Source organism: Oncorhynchus clarkii, chromosome 12, assembly GCF_045791955.1.
Source record: "Oncorhynchus clarkii lewisi isolate Uvic-CL-2024 chromosome 12, UVic_Ocla_1.0, whole genome shotgun sequence".
NCBI lineage: Eukaryota > Metazoa > Chordata > Actinopteri > Salmoniformes > Salmonidae > Oncorhynchus > Oncorhynchus clarkii.
The window spans coordinates 88,675,862-88,699,019 of NC_092158.1; the positions used below are offsets into that span (position 1 = coordinate 88,675,862).

The following is a 23,158-nucleotide window of genomic DNA, read 5'->3' on the forward strand; positions in this document are numbered from 1 at the left end:
GGGAATGGAATATTGGGAATGGAATGTTGGGAATGGAATAATAGTAATGGAATGTTGGGAATGGAATATTAGTAATGGAATGTTGGGAATGGAATGTTGGGAATGGAATATTAGTAATGGAATGTTGGGAATGGAATGTTAGTAATGGAATATTAGTAATGGAATATTAGGAATGGAATGTTGGGAATGGAATATTGGGAATGGAATGTTGGGAATGGAATATTGGGAATGGAATGTTGGGAATGGAATGTTTGGAATGGAACAAAGATTTGAAAGAAACACGAATCAGAGGACAGTTATATATGGAGCAGTTCTCTGTGTTGTCTACCTGAGTCAGCCTTCTTGGTGTACTTCTTACTCTGGCCCCTGATGATGAGGATGAAGACGAGGAGGAGGATGAAGATTAGGCCCACCAGAGCAATGACCACCAGGAACCACCACTCTTCATAGAAGGGAGACACTTTCTGGGCTGGAGATGAGAGTCACAAGAGAGCTAGATAACAGATACCTGTACCAAGAGGAAGAACAAGTCACTAACTAAACCTATACTGTATGGGCTGGCTTCCCGGACCTAGATGAAGACAAGTACAGAGTTAAAATGTAAGTCAAATAGAAATTCCACTGGTTAAAATAGTTTTAGTCCTGGAATAGGCTCAATCAGGTCTGGGAAAGGCATCCATATGTATGTTGTAATATTCAGACATGTATTATAACTGAACAAGCATAACTAACCAGAGATAGAGGGTGAAGGAGCACTGGGGGAGCCATAGCCGTAGTCGTTGACCCCAATGACCCGGAAGTCATAAGTAACCCCTTCACTCAGCATGTCCAGGTTCAGTGTGTATGATGTCACTTCCTTTGGAATGTCTTTGATGAGGATATCCCACAGTCCTTCATCTAGAGGGGAGCAGGAAATACAGAGTGTTTGATTGAGCCTGCCTGGAGTCCCAGATGGGTGGGTTTTGCACTTTCACACTATTCCAACTGGTTCCATTGGTTCCACTGGTTCCATTGGTTCCATTGGTTCTATTGGTTCCATTTGTTCAATTGCACCAGGCAAGCCTACAGTCTAATATCTAATATCTAATATCCCTTGGACTCACCAGAGGGCCTGGCCTCAATGACGTAGCGTGTAATGGGAGCTCGGCCTGGGTCTCCACTGGTCCAGTGTAGGGTGAGGGCCGTGCCGTACCGGGAGATAAAGGGTTCACCTGGAGGGCCTGGGGCTCCTGGAGGAGAGGGGTGGGGAAAGGATGGGAGGGGTGGGGAGAGGAGGGGAGGGGAGAAAAGGGGATGGCAGGGATAGGAGGGGAGGGGAGAGGAGGGATGGAGTGGGGAGAGGAGGGATGGGTAGGGAGAGGAGGGGAGGGGTGGGGAGAGGAGTGGATGGGTATGGAGAGGAGGGGATGGGTAGGGAGAGGAGAGGAGAGGAGGGAAGGGGAGAGGAGGGGTGGAGTGGGGAGAGGAGGGGATGGGTAGGGAGAGGAGGGGAGGGAAGGGGAGAGGAGGGGTGGAGTGGGGAGGAGGGGATGGGTAGGGAGAGGAGAGGAGAGGAGAGGAGGGAATGGGAGAGGAGGGGATGGGTATGGGGAGGAGAGGAGGGAAGGGGAGAGGAGGGGTGGAGTGGAGTGGGGAGAGGAAGGGATGGGTAGGGAGAGGAGAGGAGAGGAGAGGAGAGGAGGGAAGGGGAGAGGAGGGGTGGAGTGGAGTGGGGAGAGGAGGGGATGGGTAGGGAGAGGAGAGAGAAGGGAGAAAATCTTTTTAAACTTTTTTAAACAGGGAGGTACTAGCTGAACTTGTCCAATAAGAAAACAGACCTTCATTTTCTGTTGCAAAACATCTCGCTACAGTGTTCCCTACTGAACACGACCTATGACCAGCCAGGCTACCTTCTCCTGGTCCAGTAGTGATGTTAGCGGGACCAGAGATACTGTGTTACATACCTTCTCCTGGTAGCGGGACCAGAGATACTGTGTTTACATACCTTCTCCTGGTAGCGGGACCAGAGATACTGTGTTACATACCTTCTCCTGGTCCGGTAGTGATGTTAGCTGGACCAGAGATACTGTGTTACATACCTTCTCCTGGTCCGGTAGTGATGTTAGCTGGACCAGAGATACTGTGTTACATACCTTCTCCTGGTAGCAGGACCAGAGATACTGTGTTACATACCTTCTCCTGGTCCAGTAGTGATGTTAGCTGGACCAGAGATACTGTGTTTACATACCTTCTCCTGGTAGCGGGACCAGAGATACTGTGTTACATACCTTCTCCTGGTCCAGTAGTGATGTTAGCTGGACCAGAGATACTGTGTTACATACCTTCTCCTGGTCCGGTAGTGATGTTAGCTGGACCAGAGATACTGTGTTACCTACCTTCTCCTGGTCCGGTAGTGATGTTAGCTGGACCAGAGATACTGTGTTACCTACCTTCTCCTGGTCCGGTAGTGATGTTAGCTGGACCAGAGATACTGTGTTACCTACCTTCTCCTGGTCCGGTAGTGATGTTAGCTGGACCAGAGATACTGTGTTACATACCTTCTCCTGGTAGCTGGACCAGAGATACTGTGTTACATACCTTCTCCTGGTCCAGTAGTGATGTTAGCTGGACCAGAGATACTGTGTTACACACCTTCTCCTGGTAGCGGGACCAGAGATACTGTGTTACATACCTTCTCCTGGTCCAGTAGTGATGTTAGCCTCCACCTCCGGCCCGTAGGTGAGGGTCTTGGCCCGGATCCTGAAGTTATAGGTCACCCCGTCAGCCAGGTCCTTAATCTTCATCCACAGGGGGGTGCTGCCCTTCACGTCCACTGTGACTATCTTACTAACACCTGGAGTGGAGTAGAGAGGAGACGGAGAGGAGTCAGTATAGAGATACAGGCTGGAGATACTGGAGGCTAGAAGCTACACCACCTCCCTACTGACAGTTCATGGTAGCACCTTTCCACCTCCCTACTGACAGTTCATGGTAGCTCCTTTCCACCTCCCTACTGACAGTTCATGGTAGCATCTTTCCACCTCCCTACTGACAGTTCATGGTATATAAGCAAGAGTGTCCCCTCCAGATAAACAGATGTGACCTATCACTGCACCCCTCCAGATAGAGAGACATGTTCCTCCACCATCCCAGACCCTGCTGTGCCTCTTTCCCTCCCACATGGCTGACTGCTCTAGGGGCCAGATAGAAGCCATTAGTGGCCAACAGGCCAGGGACCACAGGGGTTCTCTACCTCCCATTCCCAAACCCCCACCCCTGTCTGTTCCTAATTACTACGGAATCTGGAGACCCCACCACACATACCAGCTATTAGCTGGGTTTTCTCTCAACAGGAGAGAGAGGAAGTTGTAAACAAGCTGACTGCATGTGGCCCCAGGGCCGGCCTAGAACTACCCAGCTGTAACAGATTAGGACACCAATATAAGACCATGGCGGCGGAGATGCTAGCCTATGACTGTAAATCATCTCACGGACTGATAGCAAACCATCTAGCTATCTGGGTAGTTTAAAGGCCTAACAAAGTAACTAACAGCCTTCCAGCCTTCCAGGCTCCAGAGGTTCTCACCGTCCATGGGTGTGTGAGTGTGTGTGTTTGTGTGTGTCTGTTTGTCTGTGTGTGCATGTTTGCGTGCGTGCGTGTGTGTGTGTATGTGTGTGTGTGTTCTCACTATCAACACTGTGTGTGTGTTTGTGTCTCACCATCCATGAGACTGTGTGTGTGCGCGTGTGTGTGCGCATGCGTTCATGTGTGTGTGTGTGTTTTCTCACTATGAACACGCGCGTGTGTGTCTCACCGTCAACAGGTGTGCAGGGCTCGTAGACCAGGCGGTAGCCCTCGATGATGCCGTTGGCCTGGCCTGGTTCTCCCCACGACATGTTGACTGACGTGGTGGTCAGCTCACTGAAGTGGAGGAAGCTGGGTCTGCTGGGGGCTGGAGAGGAGGACGAGGGGGAGGGAGGGGGAGAAGGGAGGAGAGAGGGGGAGATAGAGAGGGAAAGAGGGAAACAGGAGAGGGAGAGGAGAGGGAGAGAGAGAGGTGGGAGATAGAGAGGGAAAGAGGGAAACAGGAGAGGGAGAGGAGAGGTAGAGCCATGGTTAGGGAAGGACACTTAGGCTGGCGCACCAGGTCACATGACAACTCCCTCCAACACACTACTGAAAGCCTTATCTGGAAAGCCACTATGTGATTGAGTTTAGTCCATATCCTGGCAGTCTGCTTCATTCATCAAGTCATTATGCTGAAGCAATACTAGTATTATTCTTGGGGACTGGGACAGATACAATCATCCATTCATCCCCTGACCTTCCAGAAGTCATGTGAGAGTTCTGCATTAAATTGCCAAGGCTTGGGTTGGCTCTCTCCCAGTTACCCTGCAGAGCAGAGAGGAGCAGGGAGCCAGAATATTCTGTGGTCTCCTCAGTACTTCATCCCCTCTGCCTCTCTCTGCAATGTCACAGTCCTTCAAGAGGCCGGGTGACCAGCCTGGCTGCGGGAAACAGCAGAGGAATTCATTCTGTAAACTGATTCCCATCTAGAACCCACAGAGGAGGTTTTAGTGTGTTTGTCTGCAGGGGGGTGACTGACTGAACACAGGCCTCTTTGTGTGTGTCAGTAGTGTGGCAGGACGTGGGTCAGAACAACCCATTCCCCATGTGTCCCCATCACTCTACAGTACCAGGGTTGAATGGCGAGAACACGGTAACTGAGATTTACAGAGGGCTAAAATCAAATCAAATCAACTGTTATTTGTCACGTGCTCCGAAGACATCAGGTGTTACTTTACCGTGAAATACTGACTGACAAGCCCTTTACCAACAATGCAGTTCTCTCTATTTACCACCCCAAAACCACTCCATTTTCCCAGGATAAATAACTGTGAGAAACCAGTCAATTATAATAAATAATTTATGAGAACATCATGACGTGAAATGGAACTGTTTAATGATATGAGCTGTCTACATCTGGATTCTCCACGGCCTTCTCTCTGGCATGATGACTCATCAACGCTCAGGGTGGGGACCGACAGCCCATGTCTGTTTAATGATATGAGCTGTCTACATCTGGATTCTCCACGGCCTTCTCTCTGGCATGATGACTCATCAACGCTCAGGGTGGGGACCGACAGCCCATGTCTGTTTAATGATATGCGCTGTCTACATCTGGATTCTCCACGGCCTTCTCTCTGGCATGATGACTCATCAACGCTCAGGGTGGGGACCGACAGCCCATGTCTGTTTAATGATATGCGCTGTCTACATCTGGATTCTCCACGGCCTTCTCTCTGGCATGATGACTCATCAACGCTCAGGGTGGGGACCGACAGCCCATGTCTGTTTAATGATATGCGCTGTCTACATCTGGATTCTCCACGGCCTTCTCTCTGGCATGATGACTCATCAACGCTCAGGGTGGGGACCGACAGCCCATGTCTGTTTAATGATATGAGCTGTCTACATCTGGATTCTCCACGGCCTTCTCTCTGGCATGATGACTCATCAACGCTCAGGGTGGGGACCGACAGCCCATGTCTGTTTAATGATATGAGCTGTCTACATCTGGATTCTCCACGGCCTTCTCTCTGGCATGATGACTCATCAACGCTCAGGGTGGGGACCGACAGCCCATGTCTGTTTAATGATATGAGCTGTCTACATCTGGATTCTCCACGGCCTTCTCTCTGGCATGATGACTCATCAACGCTCAGGGTGGGGACCGACAGCCCATGTCAGTACGTAGACCTATCGTCTCACGGTAACGTTTTGTTCTTGTGACAGGCAGGCAGGTCTACATTTGCTGCAGCAGAGCCGACAGTAATATAATGACCGTGTCTAATCATCGCCATCTGGCTTTCAGGGCTCAGATTCTTTTTCAATTGTAAAGATGTTTATTTTGTTGTTATTGCAGCTGCAGTTGTAAAACCCTCCTATACAGTTGCTTTAGATCAGTGTACGAGAGAGCACACTCTCACTGTCTTTCACTCTCAACCAATTCCATTCAGCATCTAAAATACAGAATCCTGTTCTAGATGGATAAATAGGCCCATATATAGATGGCCTAGCCTACGTCTTTCAGGAAATACATTTAGCATTATATTTAGCTAATGAATGATGGGTGACGTAACTCATAGCCTCTGTGTCTTGCGCAGAACGCACACAGGTCTTCCTAGGTTTTGGCCTTTCTAGGGAGTTTTTCCTAGCCACCGTGCTTCTACACCTGCATTGCTTGCTGTTTGGGGTTTTAGGCTGGGTTTCTGTACAGCACTTTTGAGATATCAGCTGATGTACGAAGGGCTTTATAAATACATTTGATTTGACACCTGTTCTCCGCTGGCCTCTCCTTAAAAACGCTCCTTACTGCAGCTCTTGGAGTCCCATGCAGGAAAAACTAGACTAGCTTGCTGGACATCATTTTGTAGCATTTCTTATACCAACAGACTAAAATAAGAGGGACGCAAAACTCTTGTTTGCTGAATGTTAAATACAGCGGCCAGTAGAACTCACTGGTAGTCTGAAAGAAGAGCAGCCAGTAGAACTCACTGGTAGTCTGAAAGACGAACAGCCAGTAGAACTCACTGGTAGTCTGAAAGAAGAGCAGCCAGTAGAACTCACTGGTAGTCTGAAAGAAGAACAGCCAGTAGAACTCACTGGTAGTCTGAAAGAAGAACAGCCAGTAGAACTCACTGGTAGTCTGAAAGAAGGGCAGCTAATAGAAATCACTGGTAGTCTGAAAGAAGAGCAGCCCGTAGAACTCACTGGTAGTCTGAAAGAAGAACAGCCAGTAGAACTCACTGGTAGTCTGAAAGAAGGACAGCCAGTAGAACTCACTGCTAGTCTGAAAGAAGAACAGCCAGTAGAACTCACTGCTAGTCTGAAAGAAGAGCAGCCAGTAGAACTCACTGGTAGTCTGAAAGACGAACAGCCAGTAGAACTCACTGGTAGTCTGAAAGAAGAACAGCCAGTAGAACTCACTGGTAGTCTGAAAGAAGAACAGCCAGTAGAACTCACTGGTAGTCTGAAAGAAGAGCAGCCAGTAGAACTCACTGGTAGTCTGAAAGACGAACAGCCAGTAGAACTCACTGGTAGTCTGAAAGAAGAGCAGCCAGTAGAACTCACTGGTAGTCTGAAAGAAGAACAGCCAGTAGAACTCACTGGTAGTCTGAAAGAAGAGCAGCCAGTAGAACTCACTGGTAATCTGAAAGAAGAGCAGCCAGTAGAACTCACTGGTAGTCTGAAAGAAGGACAGCCAGTAGAACTCACTGGTAGTCTGAAAGAAGAACAGCCAGTAGGAACTCACTGGTAGTCTGAAAGAAGAACAGCCAGTAGAACTCACTGGTAGTCTGAAAGAAGAACAGCCAGTAGAACTCACTGGTAGTCTGAAAGAAGAGCAGCCAGTAGAACTCACTGGTAGTCTGAAAGAAGAGTGAACGTGCAATGGCGTTATGCTGTAGTAGTTATTTATTCAGACCCATAACCAACCATTCATTCTTGGTGAAGAGAAGTGAAAGCCGTCTGCATCTCATTCTAGTCCGGCATTATTCAAGGCTGTGATCAGAATGATGAAGATGAGGACAACGAAACGTGTTTTATTTAACTGTTGAAAGCGAGAGAGAGAAAGAGGAGGAAGGCTAATAACATTAAATATTATGAAAGGTATATATGCGTCAGCCTACTAATTATACAAATAGGCCCTATTATATTTAACATTTCCTGAGAATATCCTTCAAACTGAACTGGGACATGAGGACAGAGAGGGCACAGGGTCCTGAGTATATCCCTCAAACTGAACTGGGACATGAGGACAGAGAGGGCACAGGGTCCTGAGAATATCCTTCAAACTGAACTGACTTGAGGACAGAGAGGGCACAGGGTCCTGAGAATATCCTTAAAAATTAACAGACTTGAGGACAGAGAGGGCACAGGGTCCTGAGAATACCCTTAAAAATGAACTGACATGAGGACAGAGAGGGCACAGGGTCCTGAGTATATCCTTCAAACTGAACTGGGACTTGAGGACAGAGAGGGCACAGAGTCCTGAGAATATCCTTCAAACTGAACTGGGACTTGAGGACAGAGAGGGCACAGGGTCCTGAGAATATCCTTCAAACTGAACTGGGACTTGAGGACAGAGAGGGCACAGGGTCCTGAGAATATCCTTCAAACTGAACTGGGACTTGAGGACAGAGAGGGCACAGGGTCCTGAGAATATCCTTCAAACTGAACTGGGACTTGAGGACAGAGAGGGCACAGGGTCCTGAGAATATCCTTCAAACTGAACTGGGACATGAGGACAGAGATGGCACAGGGTCCTGAGAATATCCTTCAAACTGAACTGGGACTTGAGGACAGAGAGGGCACAGGGTCCTGAGAATATCCTTCAAACTGAACTGGGACATGAGGACAGAGAGGGCACAGGGTCCTGAGAATATCCTTCAAACTGAACTGGGACATGAGGACAGAGAGGGCACAGGGTCCTGAGAATATCCTTCAAACTGAACTGGGACATGAGGACAGAGATGGCACAGGGTCCTGAGAATATCCTTCAAACTGAACTGGGACTTGAGGACAGAGAGGGCACAGGGTCCTGAGTATATCCTTCAAACTGAACTGGGACATGAGGACAGAGATGGCACAGGGTCCTGAGAATATCCTTCAGACAGACAGACAGACAGACAGACAGACGGGAGTAGCACAATTAAGTTACAGATAGTTACACCGTGTGTAGTGCGTACTACTGAGAACCACTGAGTCAGAGCTGAACGCTCTCATCTGTTTCTCATGCAGTGCACTAATGTGGCTGGGAACAGAGTCCTAAGCATATACTTCAAACTGGCACTTGAGAACATTGGAACAGTGAGTGGGAGAGAAGGAGATAGAAAGGGACAGAAGAAGAGGGAGCCTAATGGTGGTGGGTAGCACAGATACAGTAGTAGATGTGATGCAGTGCTGTTGGTCAGCTTCCTACTCTTACTGTAACTCTGTACTGTCCTACTGACAGTCGCTTTGGCTTAGAGCTCACCTGCTTGTTGAGACCGCCCTCTGGTGGGCAATTGAAGGATACCACATATACTGTAGGTGGTGTGTCTGTGTGTGTCAGTGTGCATGTGTGTGTGTGTTAGTGTGTCCTTTACCGGCCTGCTGTACGTGTGTGTGTGTGTGTGTGTGTGTTTGTGTGTGTGTGTGTGTGCGTGGCCCTTACCAGCCTGTTGTGTTCGGCCCCTGGTCGGGGGACTCCGGGGTCCGTCCCCTGCTGCGTTGAAGGCTGCTACACTGATCATGTATGTGGTATAGCCAGTCAGGTTCTTAATCTTGACGCCTAGCTCTGGGAGGAACATGGTACGCAGTCTCTCTGTCTCATTCTGCAGCTGGAACTCCCAGAAGTAGATCTAGAATACATGAGGAAGGGTCAGAGGTTGTTTTCAGATAGAGCTATAATACATGATGAAGGGTCAGAGGTTATTTTCAGATAGAGCTATAATACATGATGAAGGGTCAGAGGTTATTTTCAGATAGAGCTATAATACATGATGAAGGGTCAGAGGTTATTTTCAGATAGAGCTATAATACATGATGAAGGGTCAGAGGTTATATTCACATTCTATCAGTTGTTTCACTTACTTCATCTATGGCTTAGCATGTTGCCTGTTGTGTGTGTGTGTGTGTGTGTGTTGTGATTGACCGGTTGGATCAGATGTACCAGTCCTGGAACAGATCAAGTGGAACCAGCTTGGTCTTGGAGAGGTTTGACAAACACTGTTCTACAGTATGGTATACTACAGTATGGTACACTACAGACCCACATGTTCTACAGTATGGTATACTACAGACCCACATGTTCTACAGTATGGTACACTACAGACCCACATGTTCTACAGTATGGTATACTACAGACCCACATGTTCTACAGTATGGTATACTACAGTATGGTATACTACAGACCCACATGTTATACAGTATGCTATACTACAGTATGGTATACTACAGTATGGTATACTACAGACCCACATGTTCTACAGTATGGTATACTACAGACCCACATGTTCTACAGTATGGTATACTACAGTATGGTATACTACAGACCCACATGTTCTACAGTATGGTATACTACAGACCCACATGTTCTACAGTATGGTATCCTACAGTATGGTATACTACAGACCCACATGTTCTACAGTATGCTATACTACAGTATGGTATACTACAGACCCACATGTTCTACAGTATGCTATACTACAGCATGGTATACTGCAGTATGGTATACTACATACCCACATGTTCTACAGTATGCAATACTACAGTATGGTATACTACAGACCCACATGTTCTACAGTATGGTATACTACAGTATGCTATACTACAGTATGGTATACTACAGTATGGTATACTACAGTATGCTATACTACAGTATGGTATACTACAGACCCACATGTTCTACAGTATGCTATACTACAGTATGGTATCCTACAGTATGCTATACTACAGCATGGTATACTACAGTATGGTATACTACAGTATGGTATACTACAGTATGCTATACTACAGTATGGTATCCTACAGTATGCTATACTACAGTATGGTATCCTACAGTATGCTATACTACAGTATGGTATACTACAGTATGCTATACTACAGACCCACATGTTCTACAGTATGGTATACTACAGTATGGTATACTACAGACCCACATGTTCTACAGTGTGCTATACTACAGTATGCTACACTACAGTATGGTATACTACAGTATGGTATACTACAGACCCACATGCTCTACAGTATGGTATACTACAGTATGATATACTACAGACCCACATGTTCTACAGTATGGTATACTACAGACCCACATGTTCTACAGTATGGTATACTACAGTATGGTATACTACAGACCCACATGTTCTACAGTATGGTATACTACAGTATGGTATACTACAGTATGGTATACTACAGACCCACATGTTAGAAGTGGTTCAGGTTAAGTGATTGCCCAGATTGTGATCCTCACCTTGTACCCCTGTATGTCTCCATTCTGAGAGTCAAGAGGAGGCGGGCTCCATGTGACATCCAGCTGGGTGGCTGTTGATGATTGGATGGTCACAGATTGGGGCGGGGCTGTTGGAACTGGAGTGGAGTGGAGGGGTAAACATTCAATAGTGATAGTGATATTGGTCAGACCAGGTCCAATTCATATGTCAAAATACCTTTAAATAGTTGAGCTGTGCTTGGGTTCCTTTTCCAGAACAGTGGAACCACTAGGGACAATAAAGTTGATCTCATCATCGCTTCTTTACCTGCCTCTCCTACGAACACTTCCTGTGGCGTGCTGGTAGGCCCCTCTCCCACGGCGTTGTACACACTTAGGCGGATCTCATAACGCTTGTGTTTACTCAAGTCTGTGGGGGGAGAAACACAGAAAGAGTTAACCCGGGCCTGGGAGGACCATCCAACGGCAGTGGCACTGCTCATACAACTATATGAGCTGAAGGAAAAGCAGAGAGGTAACGTGAAGAGGTCAAAGGTCAGGACACAACCTGATGAGGAAGAGGTAAAACAACACCATGACAGGATGGTTAAATATTAAGACAAATGAGGAAGAGCAGAGATGTGGGATGCTGGCAAACACACAGATGATTGTCAGGCAGACAGAGAGAGAGAGAGACAGAGGAGGCTGCTGAGGGGAGGACGGCTGATTGTCAGGCAGACAGAGAGAGAGAGAGCCAGAGGAGGCTGCTGAGGGGAGGACGGCTGATTGTCAGGCAGACAGAGAGAGAGAGACAGAGGAGGCTGCTGAGGGGAGGATGGCTCATCATAAGGGCCAGAACGGAGCGAATGGAAACATGTGTCTGATTAACTTGATACCATTCCACTAATTCTGCTCCAGTCATTACCACGAGCCCCTCCTCCCCACTAGCTTCCTGTGATACAGTGGACTTACTATCAAGCTCGTACTGGGTGAGAGAGGACTCGCTCAGGTTCCTCACACTGTAGGGGGCTAGAGGGTGACGGACAAGGGTGGGAGGAGGGGTGAGGGAGGAGAGAGAGGGGAGGGAGGACAGAACACAGGGAGTCAGGGCAGCCACCATAAAGAGGCAGAGAGAGGGGGAGGAGAGAGAGAGAGAGAGGGGGAGGAGAGCGAGAGGGAGGAGAGGGGGAGGAGAGGCAGGAGAGAGAGAGGGAGGGAGGAGAGAGAGGGAGGAGAGAGGGGGAGTAGAGAGAGAGGGATGAGAGAGAGAGGGAGGAGAGAGAGAGGGAGCAGACTGATGTTATGTCTTCATGGTAACGTGTGAACAGAGTAGAACCACAGTCACCCAAAGGCTGAGCTGAGGAAAAGTTTAAGGAAACAAACAGAGGTCAGAGGTCAACTCACCGGTGAGCTCGGCCCAGTTGGATGCGGGGCTGTTGATGGTTCGTATGGTGAAGCTACGGAGGCGGTCGTATTGTAACTCCCGGTATCGTACCCTGAACCCCAGCAGCACCCCGTTTATCTGCTTCTCAGCAGGCGGCTGGAAGGGGGATCCATCACATTTATTTATAAAGACCTTTATATATCCACGGTCCTACATCAACACAGTGTTTTACAGTAAACCCAGCCTAGACCACCAGACTTAAAAACAACACAAGGAAATTACCTAGAAGAGAGAAAACTGCACCTTACAAATGTACCACTTACCTCCCATCGGACCAGCACCGACGTGGTGGTGTGGGGTGTAACAGAGAGGATTGTGGGAGCTTTGTCTGGGGCTGTGTGGAGACAGATATAGGGGTATCGTTGAACTGGTGGACTGTATAAATACACACACACACACACACACACACACACACACACACACACACACACACACACACACACACACACACACACACACACACACACACACACACACACACACACACACACACACACACACTCACACACACACTAGGGCTATTGTGTCAACAAGCACAAGCAGTGTGATTCTCTGACGCTCAGTATGAGAGAGAGAGAGAGAGAGAGAGACAGCAATGAGAGACAGCAATCAGAGAGACAGAAATGGCTGCCTAGTGAGGAGGACTGTCTGTCTCCCAGTACAGTGGAGTGACTAGACACAGGTCTCATGAGGATAACCCAGCAAAAACAGCATTGAAGCAACATGAACCTGGGTTCAAATAGTTGACAGTTTGGCTCAATGAAACCAACAAAAAAGTTCCTCATTTGAAAAACTATCTGGCACTACAGGCAGACTTAAACAAACTCTCAAAACCCTGTCCATCTGGCACTACAGGCAGACTTAAGCAAACTCTCAAAACCCTGTCCATCTGGCACCACAGGCAGACTTAAGCAAACTCTCAAAACCCTGTCCACCTGGCACTACAGGCAGACTTAAGCAAACTCTCAAAACTCTGTCCATCTGGCACTACAGGCAGACTTAAGCAAACTCTCAAAACCCTGTCCATCTGGCACTACAGGCAGACTTAAACAAACTCTCAAAACCCTGTCTATCTGGCACTACAGGCAGACTTAAGCAAACTCTCAAAACTCTGTCCATCTGGCACTACAGGCAGACTTAAGCAAACTCTCAAAACCCTGTCCATCTGGCACTACAGGCAGACTTAAACAAACTCTCAAAACCCTGTCCATCTGGCACCACAGGCAGACTTAAGCAAACTCTCAAAACCCTGTCCATCTGGCACCACAGGCAGACTTAAGCAAACTCTCAAAACCATGTCCACCTGGCACTACAGGCAGACTTAAACAAACTCTCAAAACCCTGTCTATCTGGCACTACAGGCAGACTTAAACAAACTCTCAAAACCCTGTCTATCTGGCACCTCAGGCAGACTTAAGCAAACTCTCAAAACCCTGTCCATCTGGCACCACAGGCAGACTTAAGCAAACTCTCAAAACCCTGTCCATCTGGCACTACAGGCAGACTTAAGCAAACTCTCAAAACCCTGTCCATCTGGCACCACAGGCAGACTTAAGCAAACTCTCAAAACCCTGTCCATCTGGCACTACAGGCAGACTTAAGCAAACTCTCAAAACCCTGTCCATCTGGCACTACAGGCAGACTTAAACAAACTCTCAAAACCCTGTCCATCTGGCACTACAGGCAGACTTAAACAAACTCTCAAAACCCTGTCCATCTGGCACCACAGGCAGACTTAAACAAACTCTCAAAACCCTGTCCATCTGGCACTACAGGCAGACTTAAACAAACTCTCAAAACCCTGTCCATCTGGCACTACAGGCAGACTTAAACAAACTCTCAAAACCCTGTCCATCTGGCACCACAGGCAGACTTAAACAAACTCTCAAAACCCTGTCCATCTGGCACCACAGGCAGACTTAAACAAACTCTCAAAACTCTGTCCATCTGGCACTACAGGCAGACTTAAACAAACTCTCAAAACTCTGTCCATCTGGCACCACAGGCAGACTTAAACAAACTCTCAAAACTCTGTCCATCTGGCACTACAGGCAGACTTAAACAAACTCTCAAAACTCTGTCCATCTGGCACCACAGGCAGACTTAAACAAACTCTCAAAACTCTGTCCATCTGGCACTACAGGCAGACTTAAACAAACTCTCAAAACTCTGTCCATCTGGCACCACAGGCAGACTTAAACAAACTCTCAAAACTCTGTCCATCTTGCACTACAGGCAGACTTAAACAAACTCTAAAAATATTTACAAGATTTGAAAAAGGTTTGGGAAAGCGAGTTTGCTGGGCTACGGAGTCAGTCAGTCTCATTTCCATGATGTCCTTACCGTCCTGCAGTGTGGTGACAGCCTCACTCTCCTGGCTGTACTCACTGTCCCCGATGTCGTTGGTGGCTTTCACTCTGAACTGGTAGGAGGTGAACGGCTTGAGGCTGGCAGGAGAGAATGTCGCCTGTCAGTTCACTTGTCTTCAACCTAGAGTTATCCTAGACATACTAGATAGTGTGGTAACACTGTGTTTAAAGGCTGCCTACATAACACATTCAGAACCCCACATAACACATTCATAACCCCACATAACACATTCATAACCCTACATAAGGACATTCATAACCCTACATAACACATTCATAACCCTACATAACACTTTCATAACCCTACATAACACATTCATAACCCTAGATAAGAACATTCATAACCCTACATAACACATTCAGAACCCTACATAACACATTCATAACCCTACATAAGGACATTCATAACCCTACATAACACATTCATAACTCTACGTAACACATTCATAACCCTACATAACACATTCATAACTCTACGTAACACATTCATAACCCTACATAACACATTCATAACTCTACATAACACATTCATAACCCTACATAACACATTCATTACCCCACATAACACATTCATAACCCTACATAACACATTCATAACCCCACATAACACATTCATAACCCTACATAACACATTCATAACCCTACATAACACATTCATAACTCTACGTAACACATTCATAACCCTACATAACACATTCATAACTCTACGTAACACATTCATAACCCTACATAACACATTCATAACCCTACATAACACATTCATAACCCTACATAACACATTCATAACTCTACGTAACACATTCATAACCCTACATAACACATTCATAACCCTACATAACACATTCATAACCCTACATAACACATTCATAACCCTACATAACACATTCATAACCCTACATAACACATTCATAACCCTACATAACACATTCATTACCCTACATAACACATTCATAACCCTACATAACACATTCATAACCCTACATAACACATTCATAACTCTACGTAACACATTCATAACCCTACATAACACATTCATAACCCCACATAACACATTCATAACTCTACATAACACATTCATAACCCTAGATAAGGACATTCATTACCCTACATAACACATTCATAACCCTACATAAACACATTCATAACCCTAGATAAGGACATTCATAACCCTACATAACACATTCATAACCCTACATAAGGACATTCATAACCCTACATAAACACATTCATAACCCTAGATAAGGACATTCATAACCCTACATAACACATTCATAACCCTACATAAGGACATTCATAACCCTACATAAGAACATTCATAACCCCACATAACACATTCTTAACCCTACATAACACATTCAAAACCCTACATAACACATTCATAACCCTACATAACACATTCATAACCCCACATAAACAGTCCTTTAAATGTGAATAAGGTCTCTCTGCCCTCTGACCTACATTAGATAGGGTACTAGGTATTGTGCTAGGTAGTGCATTAGGTAGGGTACTAGGTAGGGTGTGTACTGTACCTGTCCACTATGTAGGAGCTGGCCTCGTGGTTGACCGATGCAGAGTGGACAGTCCAGTTACTGTCTGGTAGCTCTCTGTACTGCACCGTGTAGTATCGGACAGGTGACAGGCCGTCGCTACCTGGTTCCCATGACAACATCACGCTGCGCGCCTGCACGTCCTCCTGGGGCACTGTGGGACGGCTGGCGGGCTGGGGCCGCGCTGAGGGGGCGGGGCAAACACACACTGTCAATCACCATTCCCATACATAACCGCAATGACGGTAATAAATCAGTAAATCAATGAATGAATAAATTAAGAAATATATGCAAATAATAGATGCAAAAATACAAATATAAATAAATAAATAAATGAATAAATAAACACATGAAAACACAAATAATATGTCAAATAATAAATAAAAGAAGTAAATAATTGAAAGCTACATTATGTTTGCACTATTTCCTCCCCAGTCGGGTCAGAACCTACCTCTCTTCTCTGTCGTGACCTTCAGGGCCTCTACAGCCTCCCCCCCAGCACTATTTCCTCCCCTATTGGGTCAGTACCTACCTCTCTTTGTCGTGACCTTCAGGGCCTCTACAGCCTCCCCCCAGCACTATTTCCTCCCCTATTGGGTCAGTACCTACCTCTCTTCTCTGTCGTGACCTTCAGGGCCTCTACAGTCTCCCCCCCAGCACTATTTCCTCCCCTATTGGGTCAGTACCTACCTCTCTTCTCTGTCGTGACCTTCAGGGTCTCTACAGCCTCCCCCCCAGCACTATTTCCTCCCATTTGGGTCTGTACCTACCTCTCTTCTCTGTTGTGACCTTCAGGGCCTCTACAGCCTCCCCCCCAGCACTATTTCCTCCCCTATTGGGTCAGTACCTACCTCTCTCCTCTGTCGTGACCTTCAGGGTCTCTACAGCCTCCCCCCCAGCACTATTTCCTCCCAGTTGGGTCTGTACCTACCTCTCTTCTCTGTTGTGACCTTCAGGGCCTCTACAGCCTCCCCCCCAGCACTATTTCCTCCCCTATTGGGTCAGTACCTACCTCTCTCCTCTGTCGTGACCACCAAGGCCTCTGCAGCTTCTCCCCCAGCACTATTTCCTCCCCAGTCGGGTCAGTACCTACCTCTCTTCTCTGTCGTGACCACCAGGGCCTCTACAGCCTCCCGCCCAGCACTATTTCCTCCCCAGTCGGATCAGTACCTACCTCTCTTCTCTGTCGTGACCACCAGGGCCTCTGCAGCTTCTCCCCAGCCCTTGCGCGTCTGAGCGGTGAGGCGGAACACATAGACGGACTCTGGTTTCAGTCCAGATGCTGTATACTGTCGTGCACTGGGGCTCAGCACGTCCACAGTGGCAGCGTTGCTATTGGAGGTGTTCCGTCTGTGTGTGATCTGATAGGCTAGACCGGAGAGAGGAACAGGACGATTCAGTACGGGAAACGATCTGTTGACAACCTAAAATGTTGAAATGTTGTCGATAAAGAACATGGACATAGATCGCATAGTGTCATAGAGGAACCAGGGACAACGTAATAAACAGAATGTGGATAGTGTCTTAGAGGAACCAGGGACAATGTAATAAACAGAATGTGGATAGTGTATTAGAGGTACCAGGGACAATGTAATAAACAGAATGTGGATAGTGTCTTGTCTTAGAGGAACCAGGGACAATGTAATAAACAGAATGTGGATAGTGTCTTAGAGGAACCAGGGACAACGTAATAAACAGAATGTGGATAGTGTCTTAGAGGAACCAGGGACAACGTAATAAACAGAATGTGGATAATGTCTTAGAGGAACCAGGGACAACGTAATAAACAGAATGTGGATAGTGTCTTAGAGGAACCAGGGACAACGTAATAAACAGAATGTGGATAGTGTCTTGTCTTAGAGGAACCAGGGACAACGTAATAAACAGAATGTGGATAGGGTCTTGTATTAGAGGAACCAGGGACAACGTAATAAACAGAATGTGGATAGTGTCTTGGTATGAGAGCTTGGACCCTGAGATATGGAGCCCCTGTGGTTTAGATACAGCAGTAGGTGCTTAGTGTCTTGGTATGAGAGCTTGGACCCTGAGATACGGAGGCCCTGTGGTGTAGATACAGCAGTAGGTGCTTAGTGTCTTGGTATGAGAGCTTGGACCCTGAGATACGGAGGCCCTGTGGTTTAGATACAGCAGTAGGTGCTTAGTGTCTTGGTATGAGAGCTTGGACCCTGAGATACGAAGGCCCTGTGGTGTAGATACAGCAGTAGGTGCTTAGTGTCTTGGTATGAGAGCTTGGACCCTGAGGTATGGAGCCCCTGTGGTTTAGATACAGCAGTAGGTGCTTAGTGTCTTGGTATGAGAGCTTGGACCCTGAGATACGGAGGCCCTGTGGTTTAGATACAGCAGTAGGTGCTTAGTGTCTTGGTATGAGAGCTTGGACCCTGAGATACGGAGGCCCTGTGGTTTAGATACAGCAGTATGTGCTTAGTGTCTTGGTATGAGAGCTTGGACCCTGAGGTATGGAGCCCCTGTGGTTTAGATACAGCAGTATGTGCTTAGTGTCTTGGTATGAGAGCTTGGACCCTGAGATATGGAGCCCCTGTGGTTTAGATACAGCAGTAGGTGCTTAGTGTCTTGGTATGAGAGCTTGGACCCTGAGATACGGAGGCCCTGTGGTTTAGATACAGCAGTATGTGCTTAGTGTCTTGGTATGAGAGCTTGGACCCTGAGATACGGAGGCCCTGTGGTGTAGATACAGCAGTAGGTGCTTAGTGTCTTGGTATGAGAGCTTGGACCCTGAGATATGGAGCCCCTGTGGTTTAGATACAGCAGTATGTGCTTAGTGTCTTGGTATGAGAGCTTGGACCCTGAGATATGGAGCCCCTGTGGTTTAGATACAGCAGTAGGTGCTTAGTGTCTTGGTATGAGAGCTTGGACCCTGAGATATGGAGCCCCTGTGGTTTAGATACAGCAGTATGTGCTTAGTGTCTTGGTATGAGAGCTTGGACCCTGAGATATGGAGCCCCTGTGGTGTAGATACAGCAGTAGGTGCTTAGTGTCTTGGTATGAGAGCTTGGACCCTGAGATATGGAGCCCCTGTGGTTTAGATACAGCAGTAGGTGCTTAGTGTCTTGGTATGAGAGCTTGGACCCTGAGATATGGAGGCCCTGTGGTTTAGATACAGCAGTAGGTGCTTAGTGTCTTGGTATGAGAGCTTGGACCCTGAGATACGGAGGTCCTGTGGTGCAGATACAGCAGTAGGTGCTTAGTGTCTTGGTATGAGAGCTTGGACCCTGAGATACGGAGGCCCTGTGGTGTAGATACAGCAGTAGGTGCTTAGTGTCTTGGTATGAGAGCTTGGACCCTGAGATATGGAGCCCCTGTGGTTTAGATACAGCAGTAGGTGCTTAGTGTCTTGGTATGAGAGCTTGGACCTTGAGATATGGAGCCCCTGTGGTGTAGATACAGCAGTAGGTGCTTAGTGTCTTGGTATGAGAGCTTGCACCCTGAGATATGGAGCCCCTGTGGTTTAGATACAGCAGTAGGTGCTTAGTGTCTTGGTATGAGAGCTTGGACCCTGAGATATGGAGGCCCTGTGGTGTAGATACAGCAGTAGGTGCTTAGTGTCTTGGTATGAGAGCTTGGACCCTGAGATATGGAGCCCCTGTGGTTTAGATACAGCAGTAGGTGCATAGTGTCTTGGTATGAGAGCTTGGACCCTGAGGTATGGAGCCCCTGTGGTTTAGATACAGCAGTAGGTGCTTAGTGTCTTGGTATGAGAGCTTGGACCCTGAGGTATGGAGCCCCTGTGGTTTAGATACAGCAGTAGGTGCTTAGTGTCTTGGTATGAGAGCTTGGACCCTGAGATACGGAGGCCCTGTGGTGTAGATACAGCAGTAGGTGCTTAGTGTCTTGGTATGAGAGCTTGGACCCTGAGATACGGAGCCCCTGTGGTTTAGATACAGCAGTAGGTGCTTAGTGTCTTGGTATGAGAGCTTGGACCCTGAGATATGGAGCCCCTGTGGTTTAGATACAGCAGTAGGTGCTTAGTGTCTTGGTATGAGAGCTTGGACCCTGAGATACGGAGCCCCTGTGGTTTAGATACAGCAGTAGGTGCTTAGTGTCTTGGTATGAGAGCTTGGACCCTGAGATATGGAGCCCCTGTGGTGTAGATACAGCAGTAGGTGCTTAGTGTCTTGGTATGAGAGCTTGGACCCTGAGATACGGAGGCCCTGTGGTTTAGATACAGCAGTAGGTGCTTAGTGTCTTGGTATGAGAGCTTGGACCCTGAGATATGGAGCCCCTGTGGTGTAGATACAGCAGTAGGTGCTTAGTGTCTTGGTATGAGAGCTTGGACCCTGAGATACGGAGGCCCTGTGGTTTAGATACAGCAGTAGGTGCTTAGTGTCTTGGTATGAGAGCTTGGACCCTGAGATATGGAGGCCCTGTGGTGTAGATACAGCCGTTAGTTATACTACTCCCTGTTAGGATAATGGATGTATGGAGGGGGGGAGGGGTCTGTGGTAGTAGACGTACCCAGGATGATGCCGTTAGGCTGGGCAGGAGGCTGCCAGATGAGCCTGACTGAGCCGGTCCTCACCTCTGGGAACAGGATGCCCACTGGAGGACCTGGGACTGTGGAGACAGAGGGAGGAACATGGGTTATGAGAACAGTACCAACACAACAGCACCGTGTCCACGGGGATCTAGTTGAGCTTACCTTTATCAATACAATCCCAGAACAGAGGATAACAGAACCAATGGTTCTAGCAGAGGGTAGAACAGCCTTGACATGGCCAGTAGCCTCCTTTAGGGGGGGGGGGGGCTTCATTGCTGTATCTATCTCAACAGGCTAACACAGTGTTGTGGCGGGCAGGACACCCGGGTGTTGAACCCAAGCCATTAGGTCAGTGAGTGATGCTCACCATCGTCCAGGGTCCTCTCCAGGATGGATGGCCTGCTGCTCCTGCCGTCTCCTATCCGCGTGAAGGCCAGAACCTGGATCTCATACAGCACGTACTTCCCTAGACCACTCAACTGAACACTGTGGCTGGTGTTCCCCTCCACCTCCCAGTACTGAGGGACAGAGTCTGAACCCTTGTCCTTATACACCACCTGGGAGACCACGGGGACAACGGGTGATAGTGAGTGTGTTTGTTTAGGTTCCTGTGTGTGTGTGTGTGTGTGTGTGTGTGTGTGTGTGTGTGTGTGTGTGTGTGTGTGTGTGTGTGTGTGTGTGTGTGTGTGTGTGTGTGTGTGAGTGTGCGTGCGTGGCACTGACCTTGTATCCCAGGATGAGTCCGTTGCGGTCAGTCTGAGGGACCTCCCCCCAGCGGACCAGAATGCTGCTGGAAGTCGTGGCGAAGGCTGAGACATTGGTGGGACCACAGGACGGCACTACACAGGGTCAGAGGTTAGAACACAGCCTGTGTGTTCAGTATAAGTGTGTTAATGCGCGTGTAGTATGAGTGTGTAATCTGTCTCCCCAGTCTTACCAGACTCCCTGGTTCGGCCCTGGACAGGCTGGCTCCAGGGCCCAGAGCCCAACCCGTTGATGGCCTGAACCCTGACTTCGTACTCTGTCCACTCCTCCAGGTCCTCTATGGTAAACTCCCTCTCCAGCCGGTCACTGATGACGTGGGACAGGACCCCTTCCTTAGATGTCTCTCTGGAGTACTGAACCCGGTAACCCACCAACTCCTGGTCACCATTGTACTCCCACTCTGGAAGAGGCTGGAGAGAGAGCAGGTGGGGAGGAAGGTGGAGAGGGTATGATACACACTGACTGACAGAGAGACAGCAAAACAGAGACTGACTGAGAGAGAAACAGAGACTGACTGACATAGACACAGAGACTGACTGACAGAGAGACAGAGACAGACTGACATAGACACAGAGACTGACTGAGAGAGAAACAGAGACTGACTGACAGAGAGACAGAGATACAGACTGACTAACAGAGATACAGAGAGACAGAGACAGAGACTGACAGAGTAACAGAGACTGACTGACAGAGAAACAGAGATACAGACAGAGACTGCCAGAGACTGACAGAGACTGACATAGTAACAGAGACTGACTGACAGAGAAACAGATATTGTGTACATGCATGTCTGTGTTCCCTTGTGCCCTTATGAGGAAAATAATCTAGTCAGGACGCACCACCCATCGGAGCCAGAGGCTGGTCTCTGAGGCTGTTCGGAGGGTGACGTTGTAGGGGGAGATATCTGGAGGCGCCTGCAGGGTCTGGATCTTCCTGGAGGGCTGGCTGGGAGGACTGGTCCCCACTATGTTCACCTGGCGCATACGGAACCTACAGGGGAGGACAGACAGGAAGGTGTGGATGTCAACATGGGTTTGACAGGATGTTCTGGTAGGAGCTATGCTTACAACATGGGGGACACAGGAATCATGGTTGGGGTCCAATCCCATTTCAATTCAGAGGGTATGGACTTTTCTGCTCATGAATTGCATGGGGACACAGGAATCAGTGTTGGGGTCAAATCCCATTTCAATTCAGAGGGTATGGACTTTTCTGCTCATGAATTGCATGGGGACACAGGAATCAGTGTTGGGGTCAAATCCCATTTCCATTCAGAGGGTATGGACTTTTCTGCTCATGAATTGCATGGGGACACAGGAATCAGGGTTGGGGTCCAATCCCATTTCAATTCAGAGGGTATGGACTTTTCTGCTCATGAATTGCATGGGGACACAGGAATCAGTGTTGGGGTCAAATCCCATTTCAATTCAGAGGGTATGGACTTTTCTGCTCATGAATTGAATGTTGATCCCTTTGAAGTGGAATAGAGACCAACACTGATGGGTGTATTGTGTGGTCAGTATGTGACTACCACAATAACTATGTGAGTACGTTTATCAGGT

General features: G+C 47.8%; 1 protein-coding gene across 1 annotated transcript in view; it reads right to left on the reverse strand.

Annotated features, from left to right (window-relative positions):
• LOC139422347 (protein sidekick-2-like) overlaps window positions 1-23,158 on the reverse strand; it is a 390,182-nt gene that overhangs the window by 23,101 nt on the left and 343,923 nt on the right. The window contains exons 24-42 of the mRNA XM_071173549.1: window positions 22,436-22,586; window positions 21,769-22,006; window positions 21,555-21,670; window positions 21,199-21,388; window positions 20,810-20,908; window positions 17,490-17,684; window positions 16,298-16,499; window positions 14,743-14,846; window positions 12,663-12,733; window positions 12,360-12,495; window positions 11,928-11,984; window positions 11,284-11,385; window positions 10,998-11,113; window positions 9,198-9,384; window positions 3,797-3,932; window positions 2,672-2,868; window positions 1,104-1,229; window positions 733-897; window positions 329-469 (exon numbers count right to left, since the gene is read on the reverse strand). Coding sequence (XP_071029650.1) covers window positions 329-469; window positions 733-897; window positions 1,104-1,229; window positions 2,672-2,868; window positions 3,797-3,932; window positions 9,198-9,384; window positions 10,998-11,113; window positions 11,284-11,385; window positions 11,928-11,984; window positions 12,360-12,495; window positions 12,663-12,733; window positions 14,743-14,846; window positions 16,298-16,499; window positions 17,490-17,684; window positions 20,810-20,908; window positions 21,199-21,388; window positions 21,555-21,670; window positions 21,769-22,006; window positions 22,436-22,586 — 2,729 coding nt within the window. The remainder of the gene's footprint in view (window positions 1-328; window positions 470-732; window positions 898-1,103; window positions 1,230-2,671; window positions 2,869-3,796; window positions 3,933-9,197; window positions 9,385-10,997; window positions 11,114-11,283; window positions 11,386-11,927; window positions 11,985-12,359; window positions 12,496-12,662; window positions 12,734-14,742; window positions 14,847-16,297; window positions 16,500-17,489; window positions 17,685-20,809; window positions 20,909-21,198; window positions 21,389-21,554; window positions 21,671-21,768; window positions 22,007-22,435; window positions 22,587-23,158) is intronic.